A 16,922-nucleotide genomic window follows, 5' to 3' on the forward strand; every position below is an offset into this window, starting at 1 on the left:
TCCCAGCATTTGCTTAAAACCCTAAGTTGTGCTGTGCCAAGGTCATCACTTCTGGGGAGTCAGGGACTCGGGGGAAGCCCGTACTGTTCGATAATGCCGTGTCCAGCTGCTCAGACCCTGGAGGACAACCCCGCAGGTCCTAGTGGAGCAGGGGCAGCCCTGACCGCCAGGAGGTGCTGGCCAGCCAGCCTGCAGGGAGACCCGCCCTGGCCAGGCCAGCTCCCTGGCAGGCAGCCTCAGCGCCTCGTCCAGCACACACCAAGCCCCTGACTCAGACGCAGGGAATGCAGGACCTGGGTCCTGACCAGCAGGAGGACGTGCTGGAACATTCCGCTGTGTGCAGACCTGAGTACTGCTGAGTACCACTTCCGCCTCTGCAGCATTTGGTGGACGTCTGCAGTCTATTTGGTGTAATCAAGGCAGTTCTGAAGTGGATTCCTTTAAGTAGTCATAGCTGACCCTCAGAGCGAGCCACGTTTTCGGTTTTGTGACTGCCAGGTGGCTCCTGCAGGGATTTGCCAGCCTTTGCAGCTGCGTACACGTTCATCACCGTGAAAGGGCCTGTAGGGGTGTGGGGTCCACGCCCGTGGCTCTCACGTGGGGTGCAAGTGGCCGGCCGGCCCAGCCACCCGCTGACGCCGCGCTCTGCTCTCTCCCAGCGCAAGCCACAAGGATCGTGATTTTGGGTCCAGAGGTGATGGATGTGGCCCAGGGATCTTCCTTCTCTGTGAAGGTTCAGCTGCAGCAGGATGATGGAGAAGTTGCCAAGAGTAAGTGACTCCAAGATGACGACTGGACTTTTCAGAATGATAAACAGGTGTCAGGTTCCGAAGTCGGGAGAGCACAGACAAGATGCCACATGTGGCTCTGGCATCCCGGACACCCCGTGGTAACTTTGTTTAGAAGTTCTTGGTGCCAGAGCCTTGGCAGAAGGGACAACAGGCGTGTGAGCCCTCCAGCTGGAGGGAAGCAGCATCCATGTGCATGCATTCATGTGTGCAAGCACGCCTGCATGTGTGTGAACACGTGTGCAAGCACGTGTGCTCTTTGTGTGCATGCGTGTGTCTGTGGTTGTCACGCAGTTGACAGAATGCAGAACACGGGCACCTGTCTGCAGCGCTGCCCCGTCAGCGTGGGGCCAGTCACGGCCTGGCGAGGGGAGAGTTTCTCGTTGTCCTCCGCAGGCAGTGGAGCGAGGACAGAGTCCCACCCGTCTGGGCTGCTTGTTAGGTCTCTAATCAGCCCTGCTGCGATGCAGAGGGGTGGACAGCTGACTTCCCAAAGCCCTTCCTGCCCTGTGAGCGGAGGTTGTGGTGCAGAGAGGGACATTCTGGCCAAGGCAGCAGGGCAGAAGGTCCACGGCGTGCAGCGGCCCTCACGCTGTCACCTGTGCCATCTCCGGGAGCAGGACTGCCCATTAGTAAATGCATGCCCAAGATTCTTAATGTGCATGAACTCACCTTAGTTCAACAAGCATTTATTAGGAAGCCTCGGTTTGCAGCACGTATCAAACACATTTAGTCACAACTGGTTTATTTTTTTGCAGTGCTATTTACATACCATAAAATTCACCCGTATTAAGTGATTCAATGATTTTTAGCAAATTTACAGAGTCGGGCAGCCATCACCACATCACACCTCTGGCTTCTGAGCCAGGTAATGTATAGGTAATGTCCCTGTAAACATTTTCTTCACCCCAGAAGGATCCCCGGTTCCCAGCGGGCTCCCACCCCCGCCCCAGGCAACCACGCATCCGCTTTCTTTCTCTGCATCTGCCTTTTCTGGACGTTTCCCGCCACAGGTGGCCTTTTGCTCGGCTTCTCTCAGCTGCAGTGTGTTTGAGGTTTGCCATGTTGCGGTGTGTCAGTCCATCTTTCCTTTTTATTGACCAATAGCAGTCAGCACACCCAGACATGGCATTCTGTGGACCCCTTCGTCCGCAGTGGACAGCTGAGTTGTCTGCACATTTTGGCTACTGTGAACTGCGCTGCTTTGAACGTTTTTGTGTAAATACATGTGTTCACTTCTCTCAGGGCCCTACCTCTAAGTGGAATTGCTGGGTCGTATGGTAGATTTATGTTGAAACCCTCAAAGAAACTGCCAAACTGTTTGCCAGCGTGGCTGCCCCATTTTACGGTCCCATGAGCATGTCCCAGGGTTCTGATTTCTGCACGTCCTCGCCAACACTTGGTGCTCCCCGGAGCAACCATCCGAGGGTGTCAAGTGGCATCTCCTTGTGGCTCTGATTTGCATTTCTCTAATGACTATTGATGATGAGCGGCTTTTTGAGTGCTTATTGGCCGTGTGTATATCTTCTCTAGAGAAATATTTATTCAAAGATTTTACCCATTTTTTTAAATTGGGTTGTTTGTCTTCTTAGAGCTATACGAGCTTTTTATGTGTTCTGGATACAAGTCCTTTATCAGATACATCTTTGCAAATATTTTCTTTCAGTCTGTGGCTTATCTTTTCTTTCTTTCTTTTTTTTTTTTTTTTGGCTGAGGAAGATTTGCCCTGAGCCAACATCTGTTGCCAATCTTCCTCTCTTTGTTTTTTCCTCACCAAGTCCCCAGTACATGGTTGTATACTCTAGTTGTAAGTCTTTCTAGTTCTTCTGTGTGAGCTGCTGTCACAGCATGGCTACTGGTAGATGAGCGGTGTGGCTCAGTGCCTGGGAACAGAACACAGGCCGCCGAAGCAGAGTGCACTGAACTGTGACCACTAGGTCGTCAGGGCTAGTTCAATCTTTTCATTTTCTTGATGCTGTGTTTTGAAATGCAAAGGTTTTTAATTTTGGTGAAGTCTAATCTGTTAATTTTTTCTTTTATGGATCATAGTTTTGGTAATGTATGTAAGAATTCTTAGCCTAACCCAAGTTCACAAAGATTTTCTCTAATTTCCTTCCAGAAATTTTGCTTGTACATTGAGGTCTGTGATCCATTTTGAGTCAATTTTTGTGGATAAGATAAAGACCTAAATTCATCTTTTTGTGTGTGGGTGTCCAATTGTCCCAGCACATGTGTTGAAAAGACTGTCCTTTCCCCAGTGAAATGCCTGGCACTTTGGATAGAAATCCCCTGACAGTGGGGTCAGGGTTTATGTCTGGACTCTCAGTTCGGCTCTGTTGCTCTCAGTGTCTGTCCTTGCACCACCACCACAGCGTCTCGATCATTGTAGCCTCAAAGTAAGTTCTGAAGTTGGAGATTCCTCCAATTTTGTTCTTTTTGAAAATTGTTTTGGCTACTCTGAGACCTTTGTATTTCCATACAGTATAAATTTTTTAGGATCAGCTTGACAATTGCTGCAAAAAAGAAAACCCTGCTGGGGTTTTGTTAGGAACTCCATTGACCCTGGCTGGAGAACTGCTTCCGCCGGACTGCGTTCCAGTTCATGAGTGTGAAACGGCTCCCTGTTTACTGACACCCCCACTTTCTCTCGGCAGGGTTTGTGATCTGCAGACTGCACACCTCCCACTTCTGTTGTTAAATTTATTAATAGATGATTAATAATTTATTATTAGTTATTTAATTACAATGTGTTCATTAATAAATTTGTTTTTTTGATTTGTTCTTTTTTGTGCTATTATGAATAGAATTGTTCCCCTTTCTTCATTTCAGACATTGCTAGGCTGCAATTGATTTTTATGCATTGATCTTATGTCCTTTGACCTTGCTGAACTAACTTGTTAGTTCTACTAGTTTTTCTGAGGATTTCTTAGGATTTTCTGTATATGATCATCTACGCGTCATCTACAAATAAATGCAATTTTCCTTCTTCTTTTTCAGTCTGGATGTTTTCTTTCTATTGGTTGCACCATTTTCCATTCCCTGAGGTTCTAATTGCTCCCCATCCTTGCCAGCACTTGTCATTGTCTGTCTTTGGGATAAAGTCTGCCTGGAGAGTGTGAAATGGAATCTCCTCATGGCTCTGATTTGCGTTTCCCTAGTGACTAGTGTGTGGAGCATCTGTTCATGTACTTGTTGGCCATTTGTGCATCTTCTTTGGTGAAATGTCTGTTTAAAGCCTTTGCCCACTTGTCTTTTTATTGTGAGTTATTGAGTTCTTTATATATTCTGGATACAAATCCCTTATCAGATATCAGATTTGCAAATATTTTTTCCCATTTTGTGAGTTATCTTACCGTTTCTTTTTTTTTTTTTTTTAAGATTTTATTTTTTGCTTTTTCTCCCCAAAGCCCCCCAGTACATAGTTGTATATTCTTAGTTGTGGGTCATTCTAGTTGTGTCATGTGGGACGCCACCTCAGCGTGGTTTGATGAGCAGTGCCATGTCCACGCCCAGGATTCGAACCGACGAAACACTGGGCCGCCTGCAGCGGAGCGCGCGAACTTAACCACTCGGCCACGGGGCCAGCCCCTATCTTGCCGTTTCTTGATGGTGTCCTTTGAACACAAAAGTTTTAAATTTTGATGAAGTCCAATTGATCTCTTTTTTCTTTCATTGCTTGTGCTTTTGGTGTCATATCTAAGAAGACTGCCTAGCCTAGACTCATGAAGATATACTCCTATGTCTTCTGCTAAGAATCTTATACTTTTAGCTCTTATATTTAGGATTGTGATCCACTTGGAGTTAATCTTGGTGTGTGGTGTGAGGCAGGGGTCCAGCTACGTTCTTTTATGTGTGGACACCTGATCGTCGCAGTGTTATCTGTTGAAAAACTATTCTTTCCCCATTGAATTATCTGGGCATCTGTGTGCTAAAATTTTGTTTAGAGTTTTTGCATCTCTGTTCATGAAGGATATTGGTCTTGAATTTTTTTTTCCTCATAATGTCTTTGTCTGGTTTTGGTGTCAGGGTGATGCTGACCTCATAGAATGAGTTGCAGAAATTCCCTCCTTTTCAATTTTCTGGAAGAGTTTGTGTTGAATCAGTATTATTTCTTTCTTAAAAGTTTGGTAGAATTCAATACAAAACCCATCTGGGCCTGGAGTTTTTTTTGTGGGAAGATTTTTAATTACTAATTCACTTTCTTTGCTAGACATATAGGGCCATTCAGGTTTCCTGTCTCTTCTGGAGTAAGCTTGGTGTTTTGTGTCTTTCAAGGAATGTTTGTTCATTTCATCTAAGTCAACAGATTTATTGGCATAAGCTTGTTATAATATCCTCTTGTTCTCCCTTTTATGTGTTGATATCACCTCTCTTGATCCTAATGTGGATTATTGGTGTCTTCTTTCCTTTTTCCTGACTAGTCTGGCTAGAGGTTATCAGTTTCACTAATAAACAACCAACTTTTGGCTTCGTTGACTTCTCTATTGTTGTCTGTTTTCTATTCATTGATTTCTATTTTGATCTTATTATTTCCTTACTTGTTCTTACTTTGGGTTTAATTTGCTCCTATTTTTCTAGTTCTTAAGGTGAAAACTAAGGTTATTTATTTCAGACCTTTCTTTTCTAGCATAGAAGTTTGTTGCTATAAATTCCCCCCTTTGTACTGCTTTAGCTGCATGCTGCAGATTTTGATATGTTATGCTTTCATTTTCATTCAATTCAAAATTCTTTCTGATTTCTCTTTTGATTTCTTTTTGGGCCCATGAGTTATTTAGAAGTGTGTTGTTTCATTTCCAAAATTTTGGAGAGTTTCCAGAGATCGTTCTGTTATTGATTTCTAACTTAGTTCCACATGGTTAGAGTCATACTTTGTATGTCCTGAATCCTTTTAAATTTATTGAGACATGTTTAATGGCCTAGAACATGGTCTATCTTCATAAATGTTTTCTGTGCGCTTGGAGAAGAGTGCGAATTATGCTTATTGGGTAGAATATTCTATAAATGTCCAGCAGGTGATTTTTGTTGATATTGTTGTTCAGGTTTGCTATATCCTTGCTGATTTTCTGTCTGCTTGTCTATCAATTATTGACAGTGGTATATTGAAATCTCTGATTATAATTGTGGATTTGTCTATTTCTGCTTTCATTTCTGACAATTTTTGCTTCATTTATTTTGAAGCTATGTTATTAGGCACATAAACATTTAGGATTTTTATGTCATTTAATTATTTGACTCCTTGTCATTGTGAAATTACTTTCCTTATTCCTGGTAATAGTCCTTGCTCTGACATCTACTCTCTGTGATATTAATATAGTCACCCCATCTTCTTTTGACAGTGTCAGCATCTTTATCCATCCTTTTACTTGTAACCTATTTGTGTCTGTATATTTAAAGTGTGTCTTTGTAGGCAGCACGAAGCTCTTGCTTTTTTATCCAATCAAACCATCTCTATTTTTTGATCAAAGTGTTTATACCATTCACATTTAATATAATTATTGATATAGCAGGTTCAATCTTACCATTTACTACTTATTTTCTGTTTGCCCCTGCTGTTTATTTTTCCCCTTTATACTCTATTCCTATCTCTTTTGGATTAATTAATTATTTTTTATGATTCCATTTTGTCTCCTCTGCTGACTTGTCAATTGTAACTCTGTTTCGTTATTTTAGGGATTACTTTAAGGTTTACAATGTACGTCTTTAACTTATCACAGTCTACCTTCAAGTGATACCAAACTACTTCATGTATAAGAAGCTTACAATAGTACATACTTCTTTTTCTACAAACCCAATCTTTAGACTGTTGTTTTCAAACATTTTGCATTTGCGTATCTAATAATTTCATAATACATTATCATTTTTGTTTAAACAGTCATTTATCTTTTAAAGAGTATTTAACAAACAGAAAAAGAAATCTCGTCTATTTACCCACAGAGTTACCATTCCTGGTTCTCCTCGTTCCCTTCCTGGACATCCAGATTTCCATCTGGCAGCATTTTCCTTCTGCCTGAAGGACTTAACCTTTAACATTTCTTGTCATACAGGTTTGCTGGTGATGAATTCTTTCAGCGTTCGCATGTCTGGAGAGTCTCGATTTCACTTTAATTTGTGGTAGATGTTTTTCCAGGTGCAGATTCTGGTTCATCTTCCAGTTCTTCAGTGATGTTGCCCCATCGTCTTCTTGTCTGCCTTGTTTCCAGCGATGAATCACTGTGATCCTTGTCTTTGTGTCTCTGCACAGACGTGTCCTTTTTCTCTGGCTGCTTTTAAGATTTTCTCTCTATCACTGATTTGAGCAGTTCGATTTTGATGTGACGTGGCCTAATTTTCTTCCTGTGTTTTGTGCTTGGAGTCCATGGAGCTTCGTGGATCTGTGGGTTTATAGTTTTCATCAAATCTGAGAATTTTTCAGCCATTATTTCTTCAAATGGTTTTTCTGTCACAGCCTCTCCCTCCCTCTTTTAGAGACCCCAATTACCCACATGTTAGGCTGCTTGAAGTTGCCTCACTCTTCATGGGCTCTCTCTCCCTCCCTCCTTCCCCTCCTCCCTTCCTTCTTTCCCCTTTTCTTCTTCTTCTCTCGCCATTTCATTTTGGATAGTTTCTATAGCTATGTTTTCATGTTCGTGAATATTTTTTTTCTTCATTGCCTCATCTGTCATGGCCCCCATCCAGAGAACACGTGGAATATAGCTATAATGGTAACCTTCTGAAATTTCCTTATCTGCTAATTCTAACTGCTGTGTAAGTTCTGAGTCACTTTCAGTTGATGGGGCTCCTCCTCGTCATGAGCCGTACTCTCCTGCGTTCCTTGTGTGCCTGCTAAGCTTTGATTGGATGCCAGACGTTACGAGTTTTACCTTGTTGGGGGCTGGATGTTTCTGATCTTTCTGTGTTGCTGTAAATGTTCTGAGCTTTGTTCTGGGCGCAGTGAAGTTACTTGAAGACAGGTTATCCTTTCGGGTCTTGCTTGATGATTGGTTAGGTCTGGAGGAGAACTCAGTCTGAGACAAATTATTCCCTGTTACTGAAGCAAGACCCTTCTGAGAGCTCTGCCAGTGTGCCCCCAGCCCTGTCCCCTCTCACTCTCTCAGGCGCTCTTCCTCTGGCCTCGCTTGTGCACTGATCTGTGCTCTGCTGTCCACCCAGGGGACCCACAAACCCTGCAGACCACTGGGTCCTCTCTCCTCTCTGCTCCTCGTCCTTGGGACCCGAGGACTCCTACTGTGTGCCTGCTCTCCCGGACTCGCAGCTGTGCTTCCTCACCGAGGGAGAGAGTTTTCTAGGTTCTGCTCAGGCCCCTTTCTGTGCCCCATCCCGCACACTCACTCAAGGCAGCGACCTGCAACCATAAAGTCTATGTCTTTCAGGGACCACTGGCCTTGCCTGAGGTCCAGGATCTTGAAAATCATTGTCTCGTTATATTTTGTCTGCTTCTTTGGTTGCTCCAAGTAGGAGGGTAAATTGGTTCCAGTTTCTCCACCTTTACCGGAAATGGAAGCTGACAAACCATGGTTGGTTTTTGTGCTGCACTTGGCACCTTCTCTGTCCATGGCAAAGTTCTTCCAGCATTTGCCCTCCGTGTCTCCCTTTCCAGATCTTAGCAGCGCAAGAGCCTGGATGACAGGCCTTTAGTGACACTGGTTGTTGTTGACTCCCCTTCTCCACTGGACCCTGAACCCCCGAGTCCATATGACCAGGCCCTGTGCCGGGTGCCTCAGGGGTGTAGACAAGTGGGATGGGTAACAAGTGGCACTGTCCCCCTGGGTCACCAGGACCGTGATGGAAGCAAGCCATCCCCCACGCCCCTGACTGGGCCAAGGCTGGGACGTGCAGCTGTTGAACCCGAGGCTGGTGGGCCAGGAGAGGCCCCCCCCCGCAGGTGTAGGGACAGGCAGAGGCGTGGGGGCGCCCTGAGGCCTGGGGCTGGAGTCTTGGGTTGGGACTCCCAGTGGGGGATGGAGATGCTGGGGAGGTGTGAACGGTTCAGCTGAGGGCCAGGAGGGGCCAAGCCTGGGAAGGCAAGCACGCTCTCCTCACCTTGCCCCTCACAACTGCCCTCCGTCCTTAGCCCTGCCTGGGGCAAGACTGGGGAGGAAGGGAGACCCAGGTGCTGGCTGCCAGGCTGTTCCTTGGCACAGTCTGCTTCTCTCCCTCCGGAAGGTGAGGATGGCCGGGTTTTGAAGATCTCAGCGGGCGTCAGGTACGTGCAGCTCCAGGCCTACTCAGAGGTCAGCTTCTTCAAAGTGGACGAGGACGACCGGGAGATGCCCATCCAGACCCCGTTGTGAGTAAGGGGGACCCTGGTTGATGCCCATGCCAGGCAGGGGGAAGGGGTCCTTCCTGGACTTTGAGGAGGAGTGGCCCAGAGCTGCTGCGCCAAGAGCCACTCCCCACAGCACTCCCACACCCGCCAGGACTCTGGGCGCTGGGGACACAGTGGTGACCTCCAGACATGGTGTGCTCCGTCTAGTGGGGGAGAAATGAAGGCACCTTCAGACAGTGGGGGCCAGGCAGGAAGGGCAGCCGGGCACAGTGACCGGGAGGGACTGGGGCTGGGGCCACAGCATGGTTTCAGGTGGTCCCTCCTCCCTCCCTCCCCCCTTCCTCGTCTCTCTTCACCGCCCCGCTTCCTTCGCACCACCTTAGTCTCAGAGTGGCCAACTTGGCCCTGTCTCCCCCGGGAGTAGCCCCTGGGCCACGAGTGCCCCTGTGACCAGGTATGCCCCCAGCCTGGTGTGAGCAGAGCCCACCCCACCGTCCCCTTCGCAGCGGATTTGACTGCATCACCTATCCCTTGTCGAGCCCCAAGTCTGGGGGCCTGGAGCCCAGAGCTGCCTTGGAAAGTTCCAGAGCCAACTCGCCACTCCACGAGGGAGACCTGGAGCCGGCGCTGGCATCAGATGCTTTGTGTGGCCAGGAGGACCCCCCCGGCGGCCTGCCTGGTGAGTGGAGTTAGCCAGCTGGTCGGCGGTGGGCAGCCCAAGAGCTCAGGGGTGCGTAGGGGGACAGCTAGGGTCCCAGAACCTGGCAGAAGGAAAATGAAGCTGACCCCTGAGAAGCTGGGCACAGTGACCTTGGAGAGACAGGACGTCCCCAGAAGACAGTGCTCGGCCTAAGCAGGCCTTGGCCGAGAGCAAGCAGGGCCTCCTGTGGGTTAAAAGGCAGGCTGCGGGCTGCCCTTCCTGGGCGTCCAGGCCTCTCAGGTGCAGGTCCTCACTGTGCCAGCCCAGAGCCCACGTCAGGGGACCAGCAGTCCCAGGTGCCGGCTGCATTGGCCGTCCTGTGCTCTCCACGTTCAGATGTGGTTGTTGCCATAAATGCAAAGGGAGGTTGTTCTGCTTGTCCACCGAAAGCCCAGCAGCAGGATGCAGCCCCTGGGCCGAAGGGCTCAGAGTTGTCTCTGGGCCCTTCAGGCTGAGCACCGGGCCTGGAGGGTAGCAAACCCCCAAGGCCACCGCCTGTGACCAGCCTGGACAGGATACCCATGGCTCGTGCCGAGTGGGAGCCATCCCGTGGCCCCAGCCCCAGGGACCCCCAGCTCTGTGGGCAGCCTGCGGCCCTGACCATTCATGTGTTTCCCTGGTTTTCTGTCTGATTCCGCTTCTGCCTGGCCGGCATCTCCACGTGCACATGGTCCCCAATTCTTCACGGAGATGCAGCTCCTGGTGCCGGGCAGAGCCCCCCACCCCCGTAGGCCAGGCAGGCGAGAACCTGCTTCCGTAGAATGCATGGCCTGGCTTCGCCACGGATTGTTCTGGAACGATTCCCAGAGCTGGTGCTGCAGCTCAGGGGTTGAGTCAGAGTTGAGTCACCAGTTGGTTGTGCTTGGGGACATTGAATCCTCCTGTACAGCTTCTGTGGCCGACGCGCGGCTGGCATCCTAACGGGGGAGCGTTTGAGTTAATGTCCTCGCTGAGCGTCGGCCGTGGGGGTCCCCTGGCCCCCCGTACCATCCCCTCAGGACACACAGCTGCACCCCAATCCTTCGGGACCATGACAAGAGGAGTGGGGCGGCTCAGTAAACGGGGTCGGGGGTCCCCACCCGGTAATTCACATGCACTCTAGCTTGGGGGCCTCCACGCTCTCCTCAGCCCTCTGGAGAGGCCCCATCCCCTGTTAGGACTCCAGCGCCAGACGCTGCCAGCGAGGGGCACAGGCTCGCAGTTTCCCGGTCATAGAGCAAAAGGGAGCAGATGTGAAGTGCTGTCACAACGCAGAGTCCAGAGCGAGGCTGGACCGGTGGCAGGGAGCAGAGGCCGGGTCCTTTCCTCATGGGGCTGCAGGCTCAAGGAGGCGGTGGGCCCGACACTGGGCCAAGTGAAGCCCAGCCGGTCCGACGGCGGGTGCAAGGGAGCCTGGGGCCTGGCCCATGACCTCTTGTCTGCATACACCTCGGTTCATGGAAGCAATTTTACGCTGCGTCGGCAGAACAGCTCTCATGTTTCTGCATAAAAACACTCCCTGGGCGCCACGCCTTCCACTTGGAGGCATTTCAGAGCCAGTAACGAGGTCTCGGTCTCGATGGAAACCAGGCCCCGGAATGCGAGGCCCCGCGCCTGCTCCTTGACGTGTGATGCCAGCGGCTCGCGCCTGCCAAGGTCACCAGCCCCGCGGGCCGCCCGCCGTGCAGGTTGGGGGGCTGCTGCTCGAGCAGGGGCCTCATGGCAGCTCGGGGCAGTGCGTCCTGAGAGGCCTCCAGCTCTGCTGGGATCTAGGCAGTCACCTGTGGGAGACCAGGGAACACGTCTTTGGTTTTGTAAGACCCCCGCGGGTTTGAGCCCTCGACCTCCCAGGTTTGGCACCCAGCCCTGCAGGCATCTCAGCTCCTGTTGAAAGCTCTGAATCGGGGATCCTGGGTCCCCCGCCAGGTGCATCTGGGGATCAACCTTGAGAGGCGGGCTGCTGCTTCTCCACCATTTTCTAGCTGAACCTCCCTGTGCCTCAGTTTCCTCTTCTGTAAAATGAGGCTATAACAGCATCTGCCTCCAGGACTGCTGACCAAGCTCCTCACTGCACCCCCCAACCTCCTGTCCCCACCCAGGGGTCTGACCCCAGAAGCGCACACTAAGAGGGGAGGAGGCCCCCCGGGGTCAGGGAGGTGGGCTCCACTCTGCTTTCACTTCTCTTAAAACTGGTTTCCCTCATGGCCGGTTCACCACTGAAGGCTCTGCGGGAAGGCCTGCCCTGCCCGCAGCCTGCAGACACGTGGGGGCCAGTCTGCCTGCATCAGAACACACTGGCTGTCCGTCTTTCCGCTCTGCAAAGACTAAATGAAGTCATCGCAGATTTCAGTCCTGCCGCAGGCAGGCTGGCCGTTGCCGTAAGTAAGAAAAAACCCTGAAGTAATGACAGCTTAAACAAGGAGCCTGCTCTCTGGTGTCCAAGCGGCCCAGGGCGTCCGCCTCACTGACCCAGCGGGTGTCACCCTCCCTCGGTCAGCAGGAAGGAGGGCACGGCCCCACAGCTCCTCTGACTGCAGGGTGCTGCAGAACGAAACCCCAGAAACGGCCAGAGGGGGACACGAGAGCCGCAGGAGTGGGAAGTGGGCAAGGCCTTTTTTCTTTTTAAATGAAATGGCTTATTCTATGACTATGTGGAGATAAGTAGTTTTAACTTATAAGTCTTCTTTATCCATTATCCTGAGAGAAAGCTTAAAGCGCAGCATCCTGAGGCCGCCCACGCAGGGATGTCAGCCAGGGGTCCTTTCTGCACAAGGGCAGCGTTTGTATGCTCAGGACCAGAAACATCAGCCGTCCTCTCACGCTTCTTCCCAGCACGGCCGCCCGCTCCCGGCTCCCGTCTCCAGCATCTCTTCCTTCCCCAGACCTTCGCCGAGGACCCTCAAGCCCTTTTTCAAGCCTGTGGTGAGTCTAGGGGTCATGGTGCCTATGCTGGTTCCAGCAAAGAGTTACTGCCTCTGTGCCTACCTGGACAAGAGCCACATGCGCAGGACACAGGACCGGACAGCAGCACCTGCTGAGAGCCCCGAGGGGACCTGTGCGTGCATTTGGAAGTCTCAGGAAGGGCCAGACCCAGTGGCCTACTGTTAAGTTCAACACACTCTGCTTCAGCGGCCCAGGTTCAGTTCCCAGGCTCAGACCTACACTGCTCGTCTGTCAGTGGCCATGCTGTGGTGGTGACCCACATACAAAAAGAGGAAGATTGACAACAGATGTTAGCTCAGGGCGAATCTTCCTCAGCAAAAAAAGGGAAAGAAAAAGAAAGTCTCCAGGAATGTCCACAGGTGGCGCCTGGCCAGCAGCCAGGATTTCCTGCACAGACAGCTCTCTGAAGTACAAGGCAGAGACTGCAGCCAGAGGGTGTCAGGTGGAAAGCTAATTCATACAAGGCCTGGAATAAATTCAGGCCAGAAAATCTCCAAGGTCTGTCCCTATTGACGCCGCTTATGACAACCCCGAGCTGGGAAATCCAGAGAATTGTGCTTCCCAGGCAGGAGCTCCAGGTCGGGGTTTTGCTCTCAGCCCAGAGTCCCAGGCGCTATTGAATGCCCACCGTGACCGGACACCTGCAGCACAACCAGACACAAGGGCAGCTCTCGAGAGGCCTGGTCCCACGGACACCCTCGCAGGTACCAGGCACAGCCCCACTCTGCTTACTCGTCCCTCTCCCGCTGACTCAGATGTGGTCCTGAGCTCACATTAGTGCCTGCTGAGTTTGACTCCGTCCTGGGCAGGCTCTGTGCTCAGGATGAGGTTTGGCTGCTCCCAACAACACAATAGTGTCTTCACCTCCATCTGTGTTTACTCCTCACACACAAGTTCAGAGGCAGGGCTGATGGGGGCAAGAGTCCCCCCGATCACCAGGGACCCCACTTCCTGTTTCCTGTTCTGTTACTCTGTCATCTTTCTTGTGGTCCCTTAAGGCTGCACAAGCACCAGCCATCATGCCCCTATTCCAGCTAGTAGGCATGAAGCATAAGGAGCAAGGGGCCCTTTCCTTCTAAGAAGCTTCCTGCCACTGACACCTCCTTGGCCAGAACTCAGTTACTCGACCATACCAGGAAACAAGGAGACAAGAAAAGCAATTTGCCAGCTAACACCAGGGTCTGTTCCCAGAGAAGAGGAGAGAATGGATATTTCACGTCAACCAGCCGTCTTTCCAAATGGTCCGGACGCCCACATGAGAAATCTCACTGTCACCCTACACTCCCGGGCCCTGCTGGGTGCACAGCCCAACGGAAGACCCAGTGGGCAGGTGTCTGGGCCTCCTGCCGCCTCCACGGGATGAACCAAGGAAGCCAGAGGCTGGCGCGCTCCCTGTGCATCTCCCATTGTGCGCACCTACCTAAGGAAGCGTGCCCTTGTGGGACCCCATTGCGGCCTGCCTGCCATCTCACGCTCCAGCCCCACGGCAGGGCCTATGGCATGATTGATGGGTTTGGTGAAACCGGAGCTGGTGGTGAAGATGCTGATTCTGTTGGAGCAGCAGTCAGCCGACGGTCTTGTAGCATCAGGAGCTAATGAGGACCCCCCAGGAGCGGGCAGCCCACCAGACAGGGCGGGCTGGCTGGTGCTGAGTGTCTCAGGGTGAGGAGCCGACGCCCTGACCTGCCCTCCTTCTCTGTCATGTGTTCACTTGCGGACAAGAAACAGTGCCCCGGGGTGGCCACGCAGGTCGTGGATGGGTGACCCCCTCGTGGTCTCACACTTAGGGTCCTGAGCAGCAGCCCCACTGGGCGGAGGCAGAGCCCAGTGGCGTCAGCTCCCTGGCAGCTCTGGCACGGCACCCCCGCCGGGTTCCAGCTGGACTCGGCATCACAGGGCACCTGGCAGGTCTCAGCTGCAGCCCGTGCTCCTGGAGGTAGTGCTGAGTGCGGGCCGGGGGGCAGCTCGGGGGCGCCTGACTGCGAGATGCGCCTGCTGGCCGCCTCCCTGCCTGCCCCCGCGACCACAGGCTGGAAGTGACACCAACAGAATGTTCTCGCCAAGCTCCGGATTCCAACCTTTGAGCAGTAAGGGGTCTCCCCAGAGGTTGAGCAGCCCTGGGGAGAGGCGGGAGGGGAGGAGGCTCCATGCCTGCCCCAGAGTGGGGCGTCGCGGTGTGAGGCGGCCTAAATTCAAGCAGAGCGGCGGCGGCTTGTATTTTAAAGCAACTATCTGTGTTTCACGTGTTCTTGAGGCTCGTGTGCCGACGGCAGGGTACACGGAGCACAGTCCAGCAGGGAGCAGCTTCAGGCGCTCAGTGCCCCTCCCCCAGCACCCCCAGAGTGCTCTGGACAGAAGGACATGTGCCCAGATTCCTTTGCCTGGCCCTCGAGTCCCCGTGTCAGAACCTCGGGTGCGTGGAACCACACGCTGCCGTGCATGAGGGAGAGCGGCCCTGGAAGGCACCCCACCCCCTGGGTCAAGGCCACTGAGGTCTCTGCCCTTCCGACAGCCACCGCCATCCCCACCCGACAGGGGCAGGCCCTCCGGGGCTCACCCAGCACCGCGGCTGCCAGTGGGGGAGCTGCTCCAGGAGCCCGCCCAGCACCCGCTCTGGGAGCTCAGGGCTCGCCCCACGCCCGACTGGGACCAGGTTCTCGGCTCAAAGACAGCAGATCAGCTCTCCTCCCCCATCTGACGGGCAATTTGGAAAATAAACCCTCTAAAAACTTGGTTTCCAATTACACAAATAAGTAAAATGAGGAGAGAAGATCCTTTCTCTTTCCAGAGGCCTAATGTCAGTGACATGTAATTGCAAAACTCAGTATTTTATTATTTTGTTGATAGGAAATATTTCAGTTGTTTAATTGTTTCTAACTTTTGAATAGACGATTTGCTTTCCGCTGAGAAGAAAAGACGACTTCATAGACGTGGGCAGTGCCAGATATTCTAAACCTTATTTTGGTTAAATTACAGCACCCAGATTTTAGTCACAAAGCACATTGATTTTATATTCAAAAAGATTTTTATATTTAGTCTCTTAACCTTTTGTAATCCCACCCACAGCTTTATTCGGCAGAACCCTTTATGTTAATTGTTGCCAGTGGGGTGTCTGCCTCGTCCCCGGTAATTTGGGCCCATTGAATCCTAATGCAGGTGCTGATAATTGCTGGAGGGACTTTGGCGGGCTGGCTGAGCCCGGTGGTTCCAACAATCCCGTCAACTGGATTTGGGAACCTAAAGAAGCCGGAGCAGTGAGAGACCACCTCAGATGGCTTTTTTTTTTTTTTTTTAATGCACAAAACTCTCCTAGGAAATATTTCCAATTGATCCGAGTGGTTTCTCTTTTTCATGCGTTGAACAAATGGTTTTGAGTATTCATCAGATGGGATCCACGAAGAATCATCTGTAATTTTAAGATGATTCTAAAACCAAGGTGCCCTTTGCCGCTAATCCAGTCTCGCCAATAAAACCCAGGGAATGCAGAGCTGAGAACTTCTGGAAATTTCATTGCCTCTTGGGGTGATAACACGTTTTCATATTAATTGTCTATGGTTAATATGGCGGAGTAGCATGAAAGATCCGTGTTTTTAAAGGAAAATTTGTTCTATAAATTTCTTGTCTGGGAACCATACCGTATAGAGGGAATGTCCCAGAAAAGCAGAAAAAGTATCACGTTGTTTCCAGTGCCGACCGGTGATAACAATGGAAATGAACTCAAATTTTTGGGGGCGCGTCCGCCTCCAGCCATCAGTGGAGGAGTGGGGGCAGCAGGAGCCCTGCCCCCCCGCCCCCCAGGCCACAGCACCTGGATGGGCCCCTTCCACCCCTCTCGGAGCCACCGCTCTCCTGGTCACCGGGCTCTCTGTTCCTGCAGCTGCCCTGTGGTCTGGGAGTTCCAGGAGGAGCAGCCACCAGCAGGATGGTGGGGACCCAGCTCCTTGGGGTCTGATGGGAGCTCCCCGGTCATCCCCTTCTTCCTGCAGTTCCTTGCCTGGTCGGGGGCCAGGAGAGAGCTGGGGAGCACTGGCCTCTCTGTGTCCTGTGGCCACATGGTGCAGCCGGAGGGCAGGAGCCTGCGGAGCGCCCGCAGGACCAAGGGGCTCCCTCGGACACCCCACGCCCGTCAGCCCCTAACAGGAGTTCTTGGCCGGCCATTTAGCAGAAACCACTGAGAAGCTTTAGGTGAGAAGTTTTAGGATCCTGGAGAGAAAGAAGGGAGGCAGGCGGCACCTGGGGTCCGTCT

At 51.5% G+C, this 16,922-nt stretch overlaps 1 protein-coding gene across 15 annotated transcripts in view; it reads left to right on the forward strand.

The window, feature by feature from the left end:
* Positions 1-16,922, forward strand: part of MORN1 (MORN repeat containing 1) — a 61,245-nt gene that overhangs the window by 18,169 nt on the left and 26,154 nt on the right. For all 15 annotated transcript variants that reach the window (XM_070605304.1, XM_070605209.1, XM_070605188.1 and 12 more), the window contains 3 exons: positions 660-770; positions 8,952-9,075; positions 9,561-9,733. In XM_070605304.1, the coding sequence (XP_070461405.1) occupies positions 660-770; positions 8,952-9,075; positions 9,561-9,733 (408 nt within the window). The remainder of the gene's footprint in view (positions 1-659; positions 771-8,951; positions 9,076-9,560; positions 9,734-16,922) is intronic.

The sequence above is a fragment of the Equus przewalskii genome, chromosome 2 (assembly GCF_037783145.1).
Source record: "Equus przewalskii isolate Varuska chromosome 2, EquPr2, whole genome shotgun sequence".
In the NCBI taxonomy this organism is placed as follows: domain Eukaryota; kingdom Metazoa; phylum Chordata; class Mammalia; order Perissodactyla; family Equidae; genus Equus; species Equus przewalskii.